The sequence below is a fragment of the Schistocerca serialis genome, chromosome 5 (assembly GCF_023864345.2).
Source record: "Schistocerca serialis cubense isolate TAMUIC-IGC-003099 chromosome 5, iqSchSeri2.2, whole genome shotgun sequence".
Taxonomy (NCBI): Eukaryota; Metazoa; Arthropoda; class Insecta; order Orthoptera; family Acrididae; genus Schistocerca; species Schistocerca serialis.
This window is the reverse complement of record NC_064642.1, coordinates 112,652,879-112,673,571: the sequence shown is the minus strand read 5'-3', so window position 1 is coordinate 112,673,571 and position 20,693 is coordinate 112,652,879. Positions and strand designations below refer to the sequence as shown.

General features: G+C 41.1%; 1 protein-coding gene across 1 annotated transcript in view; it reads right to left on the bottom strand.

Annotated features, from left to right (window-relative positions):
* The window catches only part of LOC126481597 (nucleolar protein 58), a 76,186-nt gene that overhangs the window by 33,814 nt on the left and 21,679 nt on the right, over window positions 1-20,693 (bottom strand). The window contains exons 5-6 of the mRNA XM_050105463.1: window positions 13,032-13,304; window positions 182-345 (exon numbers count right to left, since the gene is read on the bottom strand). Coding sequence (XP_049961420.1) covers window positions 182-345; window positions 13,032-13,304 — 437 coding nt within the window. The remainder of the gene's footprint in view (window positions 1-181; window positions 346-13,031; window positions 13,305-20,693) is intronic.

Below are 20,693 nucleotides of genomic sequence, written 5' to 3'. Positions count from 1 at the left end.
GACATTATCATTTTTAATTAATATGCTGTCAGGGACAGTGAAGTGGTGATTGCAGTATTTCATGTAATCGTGCAGCTGTGTTCCCTCCTCAGTTTCGTTTTCTCACGAAAGATGAGCTGTGTATTATTTTTAGTAACCTATCACAAACAGTAACAGAAAGAGAATAAGATTAAATACTTACCTTTCCCTTGTTTTTTGCACTTGTTTGTCCAATAAGAGATGAGTGGTAAATCAACCCATATTTTGGGGTATCTTTCTTTGTCTTGAGTGCCCGGAAAAGAGCTTTTTCAGCACCTAAAATTTGTATTGTAGATGCTGGATGTTTTGCTAGGTTGATCAAAGAACCTGCAAATTATACACAGAGATAAAATTGGAATTACATGGAAATACAATGTTTTACGTGTTTTGAACATCAACACACACACTCACGAAAAACTTAACACTATTTTAAACAATGGAATTTAAGCAATGGAAAGTTCAGGTTGGAATATGAACAACAACTCACTGTAAAGACGACCTGCTGAGTTATAGACAGGCACAATGAAAAGACTTTTACATACTGAGCTTTTGACAAAGCCTTCTTCAAAAAAAGAAAACACACACACATTCCCAAAGGCAGGCACAGCTCACATACACATGCCTGCTATCTCTGGCCACTGTGACCGGAGCCACTGCAGCTGGAATGAAAGCAGCAATCTGGAGTAGGAAGGGGAAGGGGGTTGGAGAGGAATAGCAGGGTAAGGGTGGGGGAGAGAAGAGCACTGTCTGGAGCAGCATTTAGTGACTAGATGCCAGCTGGAAAAAGCTGCCAGGAGCAATGTCGGGAAGGCTGGGGGAGGAGAACAGGAAGCAAGAAAGGAGAGAAGAATAGAAAGGGTAAAGATAAGTGGGTAAGTTGGCTAAGAACAGCACACAATGAGGGTGAGGAGATGTGAACTGGGAGGTAGCGTCAGGACAGAGGGGGTGGAAACTGCAGGCTGCAAGGTGTGGGGCATGAGGTTACAGCAGCAGAGAATGTGTTTTTAGGACAGTTTCCATCTGTGCAGTTCAGGAAAGCTGGTGGTAGAGGGAAGGATCCACATGACCCGGGTTTTGAAGCAGCCATTGAAATCAAGCATGTCATGTTCAAGTATCCCTATGCCACTCCCAATTCCAACCCCTTGCTATAGGGTTGTACCCATTGATCTTTTCCCTTCTCCTCCCCTCTTGTTTTCTACTGCCCATGTCCCTGCCCCCACTCATGCCACCCTCCCCCACAGCCTCCTGCTCCTGTGCCTGGCAGCCTTGTCCTTCTGCCATCTACTCCCTACACAGCCCACCTGACACTGCTCTTCTCCCCCCACACCCGTACACTACCACTCTCACTTCCCTGGCCTACTCTGGATTGCTGCTTTCATACGACACCAAAGCTGCATTCTGGCTACAGCAGCCTGAGATAATGGTCACGTGAGCTGCTTGTTTGATTGTGTGTGTTTTCTTACCTGAAGAACACTTTCACCAAAAGCTCAATGTTTAACAGTCTTTTCATTGTGGCTATCTGTGCTTACTCATCTGTCTATTGTACTTTGTATCCTTCAATTTTTTTATTCACATCTATATATAAGCGTCACACACACAGGTCTTAGTCAGCCAGGCCTCAGAAGGGAAATCATGAACATGCAACTGTTTACTTTTCAGTTAGTGCTTGAAATGATAACTACTATATAAAGCCAACCTTAAACATTACATATTCTCCGTCACTTAGTACTGAACTGTTAAAATTAGAAGTCACTAACAAGGAGACAGCACGACCATGGGGTCGGAGATTTGTCCGAAATTTTGTGTGGTGAAAGAAGACCCCCCAACACCTCACGTGGTTAAAATATTAGGACGCACTACTCTGAAAATCCCGAGAAAAATCGATCCAAAGTTTCTTAGGTAACTTATGAGAACAAAATGTTAGTCCATTGCCAAGCCGCCATCTGGCCTAGAAGGTTAAGGCTCAGATTCGGACTTTTACGCCAGATGTCTTGGGTTCGATTCCTCCTCTGGCACTTTTTTCCTTCTGTTTCATTTTCTTTTGTTATTCCACCAACTGTTCTGAAAGTTTGCCAAACCTACATTATCTTTAATAAATTAGTTACATTATTGAATAAAAATTCTTTTCTTTTTGTCCAACAACACAATTCATGGTGGTGGGTTTTCCATTTTTCATTGTAAAGTATATGAGGAAAAAAATTGGGTTTTTAATCAGAATAACCACAGTGGTAATTATCGTAAAAATAAACAATAATTTTTGCGACATCTTGCGCAACATATAAAAGCAGATGTTTTACAATCACGGGGCGTTTGCAATAAATCTGTAGAAAAACATGCCCCATTAAAAAACATTTACAAAAATGTTTCGAGTTTCTGATAATTTTGAGGCAAAGCAGGCATATCGAATCATGTCTTGGAATATTGGGGATGACAATTGATGGTGAATTATAGAATGAAATTTTATACCATCTTCCCGGGAATTAATTTCACGATTCTCCTGTAACAATGTGCTGCAATTTTGCAAGCGCTTTATGAAATTTTTAACTTGCCTGTAAAAGTAAACATCACAAGGTTGCACCAGAGAGGTATGACTTTTACTGATCAAGTTGGCATATTTTCGTCATCTTGAAAAATTGCATCATATATCTCCGGATTTGTTTGAGCTCCCCAAGAGTCAATGAGAAGTAAATATTTATTCTCCCCGACATAAGATTTTAAACATTTCCGGAGAAAATCCATGTATAAAACTCTTGTTAATTTTCTGGACTTCAATGATGTTACGATGACGTTCGTGTAAGTATTGGCAATGCCATCTATTAATTTGTGAATACGAGGTCCGAAATGACCGGTCGCTTCTTGTAAGCATATGAAGACATGTGGAAGCAGTTTTCTGGATAATGTTATTGAATATTGTGCAGTGTACGGATGCGTCACTTTATTCAAATCCAACTTTTTCACGAAAACTGTTTTACTCCCTTTTTCAGTGAGAGTCCTGTTGAAAACAGATTGATATTAGCATCCTGAAACAATAGTATTTTTGGTATTAAACAATATTCGAAAGTGTATGTAAGTACCTTTTTCTATAATTAAATTTGAAATGATATATTTTACATTGGTAAAAACATTTTGTACGCAGAAAACATGTATTTACCTGTTTGGTCAGTATTTATCACATAATCCTCATGGTACTGAGGGAGTAAACGGCACATCTGCCGATGAAAGTTCTCCGCAGACACCTGCATGTCCTCCATTGACGCCGCTTCTTTTTTCGAAACCAGTTTTGTGATCTTGTATTGTGAAATTCTGTGCTTCTGTTTAAATGCCGTGACCCATCGATCAGATGCCTTGAATTTGAAATCGACGAATTGTGCAGCCGCAGCCAATGCCCATTGCTGTAAATTTCTTGCAGTGATTTGCTAATATTGCTGTCTTGCTTCCACGAAACGGTCGTAGGTCCACAAATCTATCTCCTCAAATTTATCCATTCGTGTACCACCACTTTTAATATCTTTCTCTCATTGTGAAAGATATTCTTTTCTCTTCAATTGGCAGCATCCTTTATTTTGCAGTTAAATTATTTTCCGTCAAAGCTTTTCATAATACACCACTGCGTCCTTCAATCGTAATTTTGATAGATCATTATGAATGGATTCTTCAGGAATTTCTTCTCCTATTCCAGATGAGCCAGCAACTTCTTCAGTCGACATGTTTAACCTCGGATCGGAATAGCACATTGAAATTTGAAACAGGTACGTCTGTTCATGACGAAATCGAAAAACAAACTGCCATTTACTTCTCACATCTCGCACATAGTCCTATGTGCAGATGACCGTTATGATCCCAAGGCGACCCTTACAAAGCCCTTTTAAACCTTGAAACCCCATAAAATGAAATAGAACAACAAGCACTAATATTTTTCAGTGAATGAAAAACTTTAAGTTCTTGAGCTAAAAAATGTTTAAAAAATAATGTAGGTTGGGAGACTTCGTGAGTAATTGGTGGAATAACAAAAAAATTAAACAGAAGATAAAAAAAAGTGCCAGAGGAGGAATCGAACCCGAGATCTCTGGCGTAAGAGTCCGAGCCCTAACCACGTAGGTCAGACGGCGGCTCGGTAATGGACTAACATTTTGTACTCATAAGGCACCTAAGAAACTTTGGATCGATTTTTCTCGGGATTATCCGAGTAGTGCGTCCTAATATTTTAACCGCGTGAGGTGTTAGGGGTCCTCTTTCACCACACAAAATCTTGGACAAATCCCTGACCCCACGGTCGTGCCATCTCCTTGTAAGTGTGAGAGGGTACGAGGCACCACAGTAGCATATAAAAGAACAAGCATGTGAATCTCACATCAGTGGGCACATCTCTTTGCTGTTCTTGTGATGACGTCAGTCACAGCTCAACTACACTCGACACTGCACGAGGTGCAAAAGGAATACCTCAGACAGAGAAACAGAATGCAATCTAAAGTAACAATTATTTTAAACAGAGGTAACGTTAATTCTTGAGAAGATGATAATCTCCCACAAACGCAAAACTTGTCGCGCTTGTTCATTTACATACTACAACTGTATAGGAGTTTCCAATCAATCTGCCAACTTTAATCAGAATTATTACTGATAAAGGCATGGAAAATCTTGTATCCTCTTCATCTGATGCCCCTTATAAATGAACAAGCATCCAAACCACTACTGAAGTACGATAAACCATAAACTAGCATAAAACTAACTTTCATTTCATCCTCTACTCAAAAACTATCACAGCATCATCAAGCATCCATGTTTTCTTTAAATCAACTCTTTTATTTTTATTCTCATTCTCTGCTCAAATTCAATCATCCCGGTGTCACATTTATGAATGCACACATGGTTATTCAGTCTCAATTACGCAACGGTTTGGTTTACCTTAAGTTTTTATATGTATTACTCTGATTTAGGTAAAGTTACATTCGTCTTTCTAGCTAATTAATAATATAATGGAAGGAAACATTCCACGTGGGAAAAATTATATATAAAAACAAAGATGAGGTGACTTACCGAACAAAAGCGCTGGCAGGTCGATAGACACACAAACAAACACAAACATACACACAAAATTCAAGCTTTCGCAACAAACTGTTGCCTCATCAGGAAAGAGGGAAGGAGAGGGGAAGACGAAAGGAAGTGGGTTTTAAAGGAGAGGGTAAGGAGTCATTCCAATCCCGGGAGCGGAAAGACTTACCTTAGGGGGAAAAAAGGACAGGTATACACTCGCACACACGCACATATCCATCCACACATACAGACACAAGCACAAGGTAAGTCTTTCCGCTCCCGGGATTGGAATGACTCCTTACCCTCTCCTTTAAAACCCACTTCCTTTCGTCTTCCCCTCTCCTTCCCTCTTTCCTGATGAGGCAACAGTTTGTTGCGAAAGCTTGAATTTTGTGTGTATGTTTGTGTTTGTTTGTGTGTCTATCGACCTGCCAGCGCTTTTGTTCGGTAAGTCACCTCATCTTTGTTTTTATATATAGCTAATTAATAAAAGATACAGTAGGTTAAATTCTTTTCCAATAATATTTTAACACTAAAGTTGTCTTCTTTCTTGTCTTACAACAGTAATCACTAAAAAAATTATCATTTGACCAATATGAGATAGCAGAGGTGTACGACACTGCTGACTAAGATAAACAGTCTGTGGCATAACCATCAACGAGCTTAGACTAAATCAATTATATTTGTTGTGTGCAATGATAATGAAATCTATCTTAGCAATATCAATCAATTAATGCGATCATCTCCAACTGAAGGAATCAAGAGACACTGAATTATTGTTTTTTTCAATGAACTGCAGGAAATCTGCACGCTATTTGGCAAGAAAATTGTGCGACTAGTCAGCGGCAGATTTTATAGTGATAGTTAAAGCAACTCTCACTAATCTTACATAATAGGTACGTAAGAAAAGATACAAACTCTTGCCAGGTATTGTTATCAAGTAAAATTTCCAACATAAAACTTAACATATTAATGTACAAAATCTAACAAAGTTATACAAAAATTTTGTCCCCTTTGTGTGTAGTCCTCAAAAACTTTTCATGTCAAACCTTCAATGTTTAGAAATAGTAACTTAATACCTCGGCATTGTTTGGGCTGGATGCTGTAGCTGCCCAAAATGGCATTCAAAGTGGAGAGACTCGACTGGTTTAGGCTTTATTTCGCCACATTGCTAGCGTTATTTATAACAGCTCAACACTCTATACTACCAGGCCTACACCTATTAAAGAGGCATTAATTGCAGCAAGGGATACATTGCTAGCTACAGCACACATAAAAAAATAGCATTATCTTACTAATATTATTACCTTATTTCTCCACTTTGATTAAGAATAGGATACCATTCACACCTACTCTCTGCGTAATGCTAGTTAACCACTATTTGTAAATCTTTTAATTACAACAGGCCAAAATGTGACCCACTACCAAGTGCCAAAGAAGTTGTCAGAAGTTTCTGAGTAGATTTCTTATACTATTAATTTTGTAGAATGTGATTCTGCTGTTTAATTCACTTTAATCAGCTAAGAATGGTTGTAAATCTTCAGTTTACACATATGCTTTTGCCTTCCAATTGCTTAGTCAGTTAATATTAATGCTTTTTCGTGTAGAACCCTGGTTATCAGAAATAGTCCTCATAAAATGCGTATAACTTATTAATTACCTTTTCATTTCACTTATGGTTCTTAACTAAAATTAGGTCCAATACCTTGTCTGTACTGGGGTATCTTCCTTCCATCTCTTTTTTCACTTTTTTGCCTCTTTGCTTAACGTTTCCTTAATATTACTGCATGGCACTGAATGAATGGTAACATGATTTTGTGGTCAATCAATCCACTTCAGGAATGGTTCCCTGTGTATTTGCCCTCCTGCTATCTCCACTGGAAAAATCTTGGTCACTCTGCTGGATTACTTTGTGAGTGATATCTGGAGTTTAAAATATGACCTGCTTTCACATGCCAAAAACTTATTAAGCTGTTTGGGTGCAAACTGTGTCCTATTGTCTGATTGCAGGTTCTTGGGTTTACCAATATTTTTGAAATAATGATCTCGTAACTTAAATATTCCACTGTTTGTCTTTGCTCTTTTTAGAGGAAATAGCTTTATTAATTCTGATCAGCATTCTAACACGACAAGGATGTATCCCATCCCTCCCTGGCCTGTAGGTAGTGTACCGTAAAATTCCACAGCCAAGAAACCCCAAAGCTTTGCTGGAATGATGGGCAACAGCAATGTGCGTACCCTTAAAGTATGTACTTTCACTTTTTGAAATGTCTCGCAAGATCATAATATTGCCTTTACTTGCCAATTAATGTTTCTAAAATAATAATACTTTTTCTTTTGTATGATACACTTCTTTGGTCCAAATATGTATAACATATATGTAAATGCCACATTAGGTACTGTTACAGCGCCTTTAGGCATGCACAGTAACCATTTGGTTGTTCTTATAAAATAAAATTCATTTGTGTACTTTCTAATTTGTTGTAAATGTTGAATGTGAATGTTCAGGTTGACATCTTGCCATAGTAGGGTTCCTAAATTGCAATAGTTTTTTCCAATCTTTTTTTCATGTTTATTAACTTTTAAGAAATATATAGCAAAGTTTCCTCTTTCCTTTACACCCTGGTTTGGCTGCAAACCTACTGGTAACCTGGACAGTGCATCAGGTACCATGTTTAATTTCCTCTTATGTATCTGACTGAAAACCTAAATTTTTATTAAAATAAGAGCTCATCTCTTCAGTCAACTATGTAAAAGTCTGGTTTTTAATAATAATAATAATAATAATAATGATGATGATAATAATAATAGCATTATCTTACTAATATTATTACCTTATTTCTCCACTTTGATTAAGAATAGGATACCATTCACACCTACACTCTGAGTAATGCTAGTTAACCACTATTTGTAAATCTTTTAATTACAACAGGCCAAAATGTGACCCACTACCACTACCCCGTGGAGGCCCGGGAAAAGAATCGGCCTCCGGTATGTTCTGCCAGTCGTAAAAGGCGACGAAAAGAACAAACCACTAATAGGGCTAACCCCCCCTTTTAGTGTGATTACTCGGTTCAGGACAGAACTAAAAAAGCCTCGGACAAGCGCCGTCATGGTCGGGGACGACGCTTGAACCCTATGCCCGCCCACAATGGTAACGACACTGCTAGCCAACTGGAAAATGATTTAAATCCAAATAGAGGTGTTTTGCAGGATATGCTTCCTGCAACCACCCTAGAAGGAAAACAAAGACAGAGGATGAGATGGTCAGAGGAAGTTAATCGACACCTCATGTTCTGTTATTACCAAGCAACAAACCTAGGAACCAACACAACTGGATACAGATCACAAGTATACACAACATTTGTTACCAGATACCCGGAATTAAAATTTTTAACAGAACAACGACTAGCTGATCAGGTCCGTGTAATAATAAAAAATAACAGGATACCCCAGTCAGAATTAGAAAACATCAAACAACAAGTACAACAAATACTGGAACAAAATTATGTGCAATCAGAAGAAGAAGAAAATACAGTAATGGACTCAAACATCCCAGAGAAAACAAACAAAGAACAAAACGCGTCAATTACACAATCGGAGGAAAACAAAATCTTAAGACAGCCACCAGAACAAGCACAAATACAACACGAAGTGACACACATATTAGATATAGAAGAGAAATTTCAGCTGACATATATAGAATACAACGACACAAATACAGACATTAGACCAATCTTGCATAGACCACCAAATAACCCACAAGTCGAAACAACAATAACAACTATCAACACAATCATACACAACAAAATAAATGAAAATACAACAATGGAAGAGTTACAACTACTGGTTTATGTAGGAGCAATCACTACACTAAATATACACACTAGGCAGAGATCAGAACCAACCAACACACAGAAGAAACCCACAAAACCAGCATGGCAACACAGGCTACAGATCAGAATAGAAAAACTGAGAAAAGACATCGGACAGCTCACACAATTTATAAGAAATGAAATATCAGACAAAAAACGAAAAAGGTTAGGTAAAATCTCACAACAAGAAGCAATAGAGCAATTAGATGAAAAGAAGCAGAAATTACAAGCATTGGCCAAACGACTTAGAAGGTACAAAAAAAGTGAAAATAGAAGGAAATGAAACCAAACATTCAACACAAACCAAAAGAGATTTTACCAAACAATAGATAACACACACATTAAAATAGACAATCCACCAAACATAACAGACATGGAACACTTCTGGAGCAACATATGGTCAAACTCAGTACAACATAACAGGCATGCACGGTGGATACAAGCAGAAAAAGACTCATACAAGATGATACCACAAATGCCTGAAGTGATAATTTTGCAACATGAAGTCACCCGAGCAATTAATTCTACGCACAATTGGAAAGCCCCTGGAAATGATAAAATAGCAAATTTCTGGCTAAAGAAGTTCGCCTCAACACATTCACATCTAACTAAATTATTTAACATATTTAAAAACAAAGATGATGTGACTTACCATACGAAAGCGCTGGCAGGTCGATAGAAACACAGACAGACACATACATACACACAAAATTCAAGCTTTCGCAACAAACTGTTGCCTCATCAGGAAAGAGGGAAGGAGAGGGAAAGACGAAAGGAAGTGGGTTTTAAGGGAGAGGGTAAGGAGTCATTCCAATCCCGGGAGCGGAAAGACTTACCTTAGGGGGAATAAAGGACGGGTACACACACACACACACACACACACACACACACACACACATATCCATCCACACATATACAGTGTCTGTATATGTGTATACTGTAGTATGCATTGGTATATTGCATTTTAAAGTTAAAGCAACTGATTTAAAACTACAATGTGACTGCAGAAAACTAGAAAATTAAATTCCAGTATGTGCTATATTTTGAAAGTACAGAAGTGGAATAACAGTGTACTCATTAATGATGTTTTGTGGTTATGTGTATCGGATATTTTTAATATTTTAGGTACAGTACATAACATTTCTATTAATACAACATTTTAAAGAGAAACACAGAAGGAAGTGTACGCCTTGGTGTAATTTACGCACACAACACTGCCTTTTCATCTTGGTACTGCCAATTTTTGCAATACAGTAATTGGAACGAAATTGTGTCATTCATTACTATTACACTATTCAGCACTTACAGTAAGCTTTAAACATGCACAACATTTTATCTCATTCATTATCCAAGACAGTGTCAGACATTACTGAACAATTTGCATTGATGCTACTTCTTTCTTCACTTATTAAACGCCTTTAGATTTTGCTGTTGAAATGCACACAAGCTAGAATACAGTGTGTGTGTAATGTAGTGCTACGTGCACATGAATGTTCAGTGCATGATCATCTTTGCCTCAGCCTACTCTTTGTTTTCCCTGATAGATTATTCTGTCATTTAATTCGCTCTATTACTTGAATGTCATTTTGTGTCGTGTGTTATTTTAAAGCTAACACAGTGAGTTTTGATAACCCACAACAGTTAATTAGCGACCACTGTGTGATATACAATGGTCACAGGTGTTAAATTCGACACACATTTGTGCTGCTTACCGTGCCATGTTCGACTAAGTACAGCCGTGTCAATCCTGTCATTCACATTCCACACTCCACACCAGCTATGCATCTGTAGCCTACTGATTCTGCAGTATTAATACAGGAGTAGATAAAGCTCCCGTGTCAGCTGCAGACACACCTGCTGGTTCGATGATAAACTGTGACACAGTAAAACCACTCCGTTCTGGCAGCAAAATCTTATGCTATGGTTTCTGCAGTTGGAAAGCCAATTTGTCCTGGCCCAAGTCATCACAGACCACACGAAATATAGTTATGTTGAGGCAGCACTCAGTGAAGAAATGGCAGTGGAAGTGCAGGATATTCCATAGTAACTGCAGGACGTGGACCAGTACCCGATGATTAAGGATATTCTAATTGGACAACTTTCGCAGTCTGAGGCGAAGAGCTGGAAAGACTACTTCACACTGAAGAATTGGGCAACCGAACACTATCACAGCTGCTGCGCTGATCACATATGTTGGCAAGCAATGCAGTAAGTGACAACATTCTGCGAAGAATTAGGTCATCACACCTACCGCCTGATGCACAAAAGATTTTAACTGTGTCCGCTGGCAATCTAGATACATCAGCGCAAACCATCAACAGAATATCTGAAATGTGTCCATCTGCGCATGTTGCAGCAGTTAGCCCACAACCACAGACAGACAGCAACTTTGCTGCACTACAAGCTCAGATAACCGAACTTCCCACACAAGTCGCCGCACTGCAAATTCACATTATTGCTCACTGTCACACTCGGTCACCTGGGAAACGCAACTTCAGCTAGAAAAGTTTATTGATACCACTGCCGGTTTGGGTCCAAGGAACGGAAATGTAGCTCACCCTGTGAGCAGGGAAACACAACAGGTGCTCTGTGATGACAGCCACTGATGCTCCAAATGGTAGCCTCCAACTGTTTATCACAGACAAAGGTACAAAATACAGTTCTTAGTAGATACAGGTGCAGATTTATCAGACTACCAGTCGGCCTGCCTGCCACCTCGTAATTGTGCCACCTCTTTGCGGACAATGGCTCTACAATAGCTACAGATAGTCATACCATGTTAATGTTAAACCAATGTATAAGCCTATCACACCACGACGACGACAACAACAACAACAACAACAATATTATTTCATACAGGAGTTGAGAACTGTGACAGCTCCATGAACTATGAAGGCAAAAATGGAAGCTGTGAAAATTCTGGGCCTTCAACTGAACTGACTGGTTTCTAACAAAGTTACAACAGTTCCAGAACGGCTCAGATGAATAAAGTAATATTCTATTGTCAAACGAGCACTAAAAGAATGGGAACTGGCGACTACACAATTGCATGTATTTAAAGTCAAAGCTCAGGATGAATGTTTACAAATTAACAATTCTCCAACATTTTAACACAACACGCAGTTTTCGGCCTCTCTTACACTCCGCTAATCAGTGAATAAGTCCTGAAATCCTTACACACATGCTGATGACAATTTCCGAGAATATAATTGGTAGATAATAATCTACTGATTTAGTGGCAGCAGGAGAAAACATACATGTAAGTTAAGGAAATGTGCAAGCTTTTGGAGCCAGTGGCAGCTCCTTCTGGCAAAAGGGCTGAATGGGAAAGGAGGAAAGATGAAAGAACATGACTGGTTAGCTTTAGGAAATACGGAGAGTTACAGTAAAGTCACCCAGAGCCCCAGCTCTGGGGAGACTTCCCAGATACGATGAGAAGGAAAGACCGATTGCTGGAAACTGCACCAGATAAGATTTTGACTGGGTGAGATTACCCTATCATCCTTCTTCGTCTTCTCAGGTTTTCAAATCTCGTCCTGAACAATCCCCAACAAGTTTTTCCTTCTCTCCCTGTCTGGTAAGTCTCCCCTGACCCAGAGTTTTGCCGACTTTTCCGTAACTACCCCATCTCCTAAATCTCGCCAGTTCTTTCCCTTCATCCCTCTTGCTTCCCCTTCAACCCTTCTGAAAGGAGGAGGAGCCACTGGCTCATAAAGTTCGCACATTTCCGTAACCTTTACGAGTGTTTTCTCTGCCATCACTTGGGAAGTGGATATTTTATTTATCCAGTCATAATTATGATATACTGAAATATTGGAAGGTCTTGTTGCACAAACACACAAAAGAATCAAGCGATACGTTCAGAGATGTTGACGACAATCACAAAAGTAAACTAAATTCATGGAAAGATAAATGCCCATTCTCTCAACTGAGATAAAATCACAATGGAGCCAACACACAAACAAATAACAAAGCAAAAATGTTTTGAAGCAAAAATAGTATGGATACACGAAAAGGTTAATTTTAAGGCAATGAACCTCTCAGGAACGCTAAAGAAAGAAATACAAAATTGCTACAAAACAAAAAATAATCCGTAACACTCACCAGCATGAGAGATCAGACGTGCTCCAACAAGTTCACCAATGAGGACAGTAAGGTTGGGGGCAATCGCCATCATCCTTGTTGTAAGGTATTCATACAGCTGTGCACGATATTGTGTGATCTGAATAACTTGATCACATAAGTGCTGTATGTTTATAATGTCGTCGTCAGATATCTCCGTGCCCATGGATATTTCTGCCGCATCTTTCACCTGCTGTTCTACTTCTTCAGGCAAGATATCTGACAAGTCTGTACTGGACGCATTGTCTCGTGTTCCTGAAACAGTATCATTCAATAATCATTGCTGTAATCACAGAAAATGTCAATATCAAACATGCGAAATTAAAGAACAATGTCTGCAAAGAAAAGGAAAAACAGTTTCAAAAATTCTAGATAAAATACCGCTTCCTCTTTAGCTGCTGGATCATAGACTCCTCTGTCAGGAGCTCAACAGGTGCACCAATCGCACACCTCCAAAAGATACTCTGCAACCAGTGGTGAGGTGGCTCCTGGTAAGGTGAAGGGGGTCCCAAGCATCAGGTCCTGGTCCTGCCTGCCTGCCTGCCTGCCTGCCTGCCTGTCTCCCGCCCACTGCCTCTGTTGCTTCCACATGAGAATGCTCCTGACACTCGCCTGAAGAAGGTTACTCACTTCGCCTAAAGATAGTGACTATGAATCTTATCCAAACATTGAAACAAGGTGACACCACTACTTGGCTGATAACCTGAGAATATTTCATTAATGAAATTTGGTGAGAAAACAAGCATAGCCATATAGCACACCTCTATGGGGGAGCAGATATGGAACAGCTTCAAGTTTCTGCAAAAGCTACGAATCAAGAAGCCACATCTGCTCAGGAGACTGGCTTCCTTACAGCAACGCTGAGATTAGGTGGTGATGCCACGGGTTGCTTTCTTGCAACAACACAATGATGGCAAAATGCATTCTGTAGCATGCTAGTTCACCCTTAGTGCTGGAACACATTCGGTCACCGGACTAGAAATGTACAAAATTAGACGACTTCTGCACACTTGCTACCTGCAGCTTGCATCCAGTCTTTCACTCAGCATGTGGGAATGGGTGGATAGAAACACCTTTGCAACCTGTGAACTCTAAAGTGAAAAGCTACCTTGAAACAATGCAAAAAGGTCCATTGGCATTATCCAGGGGGTCACCTGCAGAACGTCGACATTTGTGATTCAAGAACAATCATTAATTTGACTGAAAAGGAACTGGATGAAGGGACAAGACCCTGCTATCAAATGGTCTGAATTTTGCACCAGTTTCCAGAATATTATCTAAACATGAGATCAGCAGGGTCATCAAGCAAGCCACCCACGCACACCCCTCTGATACCACCGTAGAGGTGGGAAGATCTGCAAGATCAAAATGCTGAAGAATAACATCTCTGGAGCAGAACTAAGGTTATACATGCCCTCTGCAAGGAAAATAACACAGTTGTCCTAGCAGCTGACAAAGGCATTGTGACGGTGCTGTTATGATCACATTTACACAGGCACAACTAACACACACACACACACACAACCACTGTCTCGCCGCTGAGGTCGATTACGTACAGCAACTGTGCATGATGGGGGAGGGGAGGGGCCAGTCATGGAGAGGAGTAGAGGAGGCAAAGAAAGACTAGTAGGTGCATTGGTGGAATAGAAGGCTGTGTAGTGCAGGAGTGGGAGCAGGATATAGGAGGTAGGTGAAGGACAGGAACTAGTGAAGACGAAGGCCAGGGGGTTATGGGAACATAGGATATATTGCAGGGAGAGTTCCGACCTGCACAATTCGGAAAAGTTGGTGTTAGTAGAAAGGATCCAGATGGCACCGGCTGTTAAACAGTCGTTAAAGTGAAGCACACTGTGTTGGGCAACATGTTCAGCAACCAGGTGGTCCAGACGTCTCTTGACCATAGTCTGTCATTGGCCATTCATGTGGACAGACGGCTTGTTGGTTGTCATGCCCACACAGAAAGCAGCATAGTGGTTACAGCTTAGCTTGTAAATCACATGACTGTTTTCAGAGACAGTCTTGCCTTTGATGGGATAGGAGATACCTGTGACCAGACTGGAGTAGGTCGTGGTTGGAGAATGTATGGGACAGGTCTTGCATTTAGCTCTATTTCTGGGAGCAGAACCATGAGGCAAGCACTTGAGAGAGGGGGCTATGTTCAAGTCCTGTGTAATACCACTGTCAGAGGAGTGGGAGGGTTAGTGGTTTGGATATCCTTCATTTCACGACATGGTGAGAGGTAGTTGAAAACCTGGCAGAGAAAGTCATTCAGTTGCTCCAACCCTGGATGGCAATGAAGCATGAGGGAGTGCTCCTATGTGTCCAGACAGTGGGTATGTGGGCAGTGATAGGTGACTGGAGAGACAAGGTATGGGAGATTTGTTTATGTACAAGGCTGTGAGGGTAACGTCAGTCTGCGAAGGCACCAGTGATACCCTTGGTATGTTTGTAGATGGACTGTTTGTCACTAAAAATGTGATGGCCATGGGTGGCTAGGTAGTGCATGGAGGGACTCCCTGGTACTGAATGGATGGCAGATGCTGAAATGGAGCTATTGCTAAAGTTGTTATGTTCGATGTGGACAGAGGTACTGATGTAGCCATCCTTCAGTACCGGTTAACATCAAGGAAGCTGGCTTGTCAGGTTGAGGGCAACCACTTGAAGTGAAAGGGGAGAAGGTGTTGAGGTTCTGGAAGAATGTGGGTAGGGTGTCCTCGCCCTCAGTCCAGATCATAAGGATGTTATCAACGAATCTAAATCCGGTGAAGGGTTTGGGATTCTTGATGGTTCTGACAGATGGGCCCTCAGAGGAATCCTTCCTAACCATGCAGAATCCCAAACCCCTCAACTGTTTTAGATTCAATGATGAAATCTCTGTGATTTTGATCAAAGGTGAGGGCACCCTATCCACATTCCTCCAGAACCTTAACATCTACTCCCCCATTCACTTCACCTGGTTCTCCTTAATCCAACAAACCACTTTCCTTAATGTTGACCTCATCCCCGAAGATAATTACATCAGTTCTCCATCCATATCAAACCTACCAACCATCAGCAATAACTCCAACAGCTGCCATCCATTCCATGCCTAGAAGTCCCTTCCATACACAACTTTGCCATCCATGGCCATCACATTTGTAGTGATGAGCAATCCTTCTCCAAATACGCCAAGGCTGTCGTGTAGGCCTCCACAGACCACATGCTTTGTCTCTCCAGTCACCTACCACCTCTGACATAACCCCCGTCCTGCTACTCAGTACCCCACAGGACTGGACCAACTACATTAACATTCTCCACCAGGGTTTGACTACATCTCATTGTGTCCTGAAATGAGTAATATCCTACCCACGATTCCCCCCTCCCTCCCACAGTGGTATTCGACCACCCACCAAACCTACACAATATCCTTGTCCATCCCTACTCCAAATCCCTCATCTCATGGCGCATATCCCTGCAATAGACATTGATGCAATACCTGTCACAAACATTCTCCAACTACCACCTAAGTTGGACTGCCCAGATGCTGAATATGCTTGCCAACACAGCCTGCTTCTCTTCAATGAACGCTTCACCGCCTGTGCACTCTGGATCCTTCCTAGCAGCACCAGCTTTTCTGAATTGTGCAGGCAGGAACACTCCCTGCAATATATCCTATGTTCCAGTACCCCCACTCGCACCCTTCCAACCCCCGTGGCCTCCACTTTTGCTAGTCCCCATCCTTCACTTACCACCTACCTATCACCACCCGACTCACACTATACAGGATGAGGCAGCTAAGTCATAACACCCCTTGCATCTCCCCAACCGTAATAGATACAAAGATGCCGTTTCAACAGTGTATTTCAGGGACAGGAGCTACTTCAATACATCACATTTCACGTTTGTGCTATTTTTTTTTTATCACAGAGATATGAGGCCATCTTTGGTTTTTTTTTGAATGGAACCCTATGTTAAATTTTAGCATAACATGGGCTTAAAAAGACGGTTTCAAATATGTGTATATCATAATATTTGGGCAAATAGTTTTTGAGACACAGATATGAACTTGTATCGTGTTCGTCCTTCGAAGTGGCGTTTTCCAATGCAATTCCTGTTGTGTAGAGTTCATAGTAAACATCACGAGTCCGTCCTTAAACAAACAAGCCCATTTACTCGACAACAGTAATACATACTGTGATATTTTGCGCAAAAATTAACTGATGATGTCGCGCAAATATTATTCAGTTATTTGACAACTGTGATACCAAAATCGTAGACAACATACAGTATTAAAATACTACAAGATGTATCGAGTAGCCCCTGTATTTAAAGTAACAGAAATACAAATGTAAATGAGGAGGCCCTTATTGGTCACAATTATTTCATATGTATTTGTTTTTTGTTTGAAAATATTTACAACTGATCATAATTCGAAGCAAATACACACACAAAGATGAAAAATACATACTGTACATGATCCAAAACTTTACTGAAGCATGTACTATAAGTATTAACTGTGTTTTTCTTACTTGTCACTTCTTTTTCCGTGCTTTTTTGCTTTAAGGAAGCTTTAATTTTCGAGTACTAGTAATAGTGTTCCATAGAGAGTGTGTTTGTTTTGAATACAGTCCAGAGACAGTTGGTGCTTATTTTCATTGTTTCCAAAAAGAAGTGTCTAGAAACCACAGTTTAGTCAGCTATCAGTCACCTTTAGTGAATTATCAGTCTAGCTAAAAGTTGATTACTTAACTCTCTACAGTAATTTGTTGACTTCTTAGGATGGATAGGATGCGTGACTGTTGTGTACGGACGCAGGAGGAATTGGCCACTGTTCGCAAACAGCTGAATGTGCTGATGGCTGCAGTCGGCCGTCTTCAGGCTACTGCCTCGGAGTGTTGCGGCAGTGGAGAGTCTGGTGCATAGCGTGGTACACCCCAGGTGTTACATGCTTCACCCACGGTCCCTGCTGTCTAGATATCTTCACGGGCACCGGGCGCAGTTGGGCCACCCTCTCCCCAAGGGGAGTGGCGGGTTCAAGGGCGTTCGCGCCGCACAAGGCAGAGGGTCAATGTGGAGGCTGGTCATGTGGCATCACCCGCTCTGCCTGTGAGCGGACATGTGGCCGCTTCTTCAGCAAGGTCCAAGCAGGCACACGGGGGGAGGGGTTTATTAGTGATTGGGAGCTCCAACATTAGGTGGGTGATGGAGCCCCTTAGGGAAATAGTGGAAAGGTCGGGGAAGAAGGCCAGTGTTCACTCTGTCTGCTTGCCAGGGGTTCTCATCCGAGATGTGGAGGAGGCCCTGCCGGCGGCTTAGAGAGCACTGGGTGCACCCGACTGCAAATTGTTGCTCATGTCGGCACCAATGACTCCTGCCATCTGGGTTCAGAGGTCATCCTCAGTTCATACAGGCGGTTGGTGAAGTTGGTGAAGGCGGAAAGCGTCGCTCGTGGGGTGGAATCTGAGCTAGCTATTTGTAGTGTCATTCCCAGAACCGATTGCGGTCCTCTGGTTTGAAACAGAGTGGAAGGCTTAAGCCAGAGGCTCAGACGATTCTGTGGAGATCTGGGGTGCAAATTTCTCGACCTCTGCTATCGGGTGGAGAAATGTAGGGTCCCCCTGAATAGGTCAGGCATGCACTACACGCAGGAAGCGGCTACAAAGGTAGCAGAGTACATGTGGAGTGCACATGTGGGTTTTTTAGGTTAGAGAATTCCCTCCCTAGGCCCGACAAGACACCTCCTGAGATGCAACAAGGTAGCAGTAGGCAAAACGCAACAGGGAATGACAATATTAATGTGGTAATAGCAACCTGCAGGAGCATCTATAGAAAGGTCCCAGAACTGCTCTCATTAATAAACGGTCACAATGCCCACAAAGTACTAGGGACGGAAAGTTGCCTGAAACCAGATGTAAACAGTAATGAAATTCTAAAATCATATGGGAATGTATATGGCAGAGACAGTCTGGACAGTGAAGGGGGAGGCATTTTTATAGAGATAAAAAGGGCAATAGTATCAAAGGAAATTGACAGGGATCTGAAATGTGAAATAATTTGGGTGAAGGTCACAGTTAAAGCAAGCTCGAACATGGTAATTGGCTCTCTCCATAGGCCCCCTGGCTCAGCAGCTGTTGTGGCAGAACACCTGAAGGAGAATTTGGAAAATATTTCAAGAAGATTTCCCAACCATGTTATAGTTCTAGGTGGAGATTTTAATTTACCAGATATAGACTGGGAGACTCAAATGTGTATAACAGGTGGCACGGACAAAGAATCCAGTGAAATTTTTTAAAGTGCATTATCTGAAAACTACCTTGAGCAGTTAAACAGAGAACCAACTCGAGGCGATAACATATTTGACCTTCTGGTGACAAACAGAACCGAACTATTTGAAACAGTTAACACAGAACAGGGAATCAGCGATCACAAAGCGGTTACAGCATCAATGATTTCAGCTGTAAATAGAAATATTAAAAAAGGTAAGATGATTTTTTTGTTTAGCAAAAGTGACAAAAAGCAGATTTCAGAGTACTTGACAGCTCAACACAAAAGTTTTATCTCAAGTACAGATAGTGTTGAGGATCAGTGGACAATGTTCAAAACCATCGTACAACATGCATTAGATGAGTATGTGCCAAGCACGATCGTAAGAGATGGAAAAGAGCCACCGTGGTACAACAACTGAGTTAGAAAACTGCTACGGAAGCAAAGGGAACTTCACAGCAAACTAAACATAGCCAAAGCTATGTAGTGTCAGGAGGGCTATGTGAGAGGCGTTCAATGAATTCTAAAGTAAAGTTCTATGTACTGACTTGGCAAAGAATCCTAAGAAATTTTGGCCTTATGTCAAAGCGGTAGGTGGGTCAAAACAAAATGTCCAGACACTCTGTGACCAAAATGGTACTGAAACAGAGGATGACAGACTAAAGACCAAAGTACTAAATGTTTTTTTCCAAAGCTGTTTCACAGAGAAAGGCTGCACTGTAGTTCCTTCTCTAGATTGTCGCACAGATGACAAAATGGTAGATATCGAAATAGATGACAGAGGGATAGAAAAACAATTAAAATCGCTCAAAAGAGGAAAGGCCGCTGGACCTGATGGGATACCAGTTCAATTTTACACAGAGTACGCGAAGGAACTCTCCCTCCTTCTTGCAGCGGTGTAAAGTAGGTCTCTAGAAGAGCATAGCATTCCAAAAGATTGGAAAAGGGCACAGGTCATCCCCGTTTTCAAGGGGATGTCGAACAGATGTGCAGAACTATAGTCCTATGTCTCTAACGTCGACCTGTTGTAGAATTTTGGAACACGTGTTATGTTCGAGTATAATGACTTTTCTGGAGACTAGAAATACCCTGTAGGAATCACCATGGGTTTTGAAAAAGATGATCGTGTGAAATCCAGCTTGCGCTATTCGTCCACGAGACTCAGAGGGCCGTAGGCACGGGTTCCCAGGTAGATGCTGTGTTTCTTGACTTCTGCAAGGCATTTGATAAAGTTCCCCACAGTCGTTTAATAAACAGAGTAAGAGCATATGGACTATCAGACAAATTGTGTGATTGGATTGAAGAGTTCCTAGACAACAGAACGCAGCATGTCATTCTCAATAGAAAGAAGTCTTCCAAAGTAAGAGTGATTTCAGGTGTGCCGCAGGGGAGTGTCGTAGG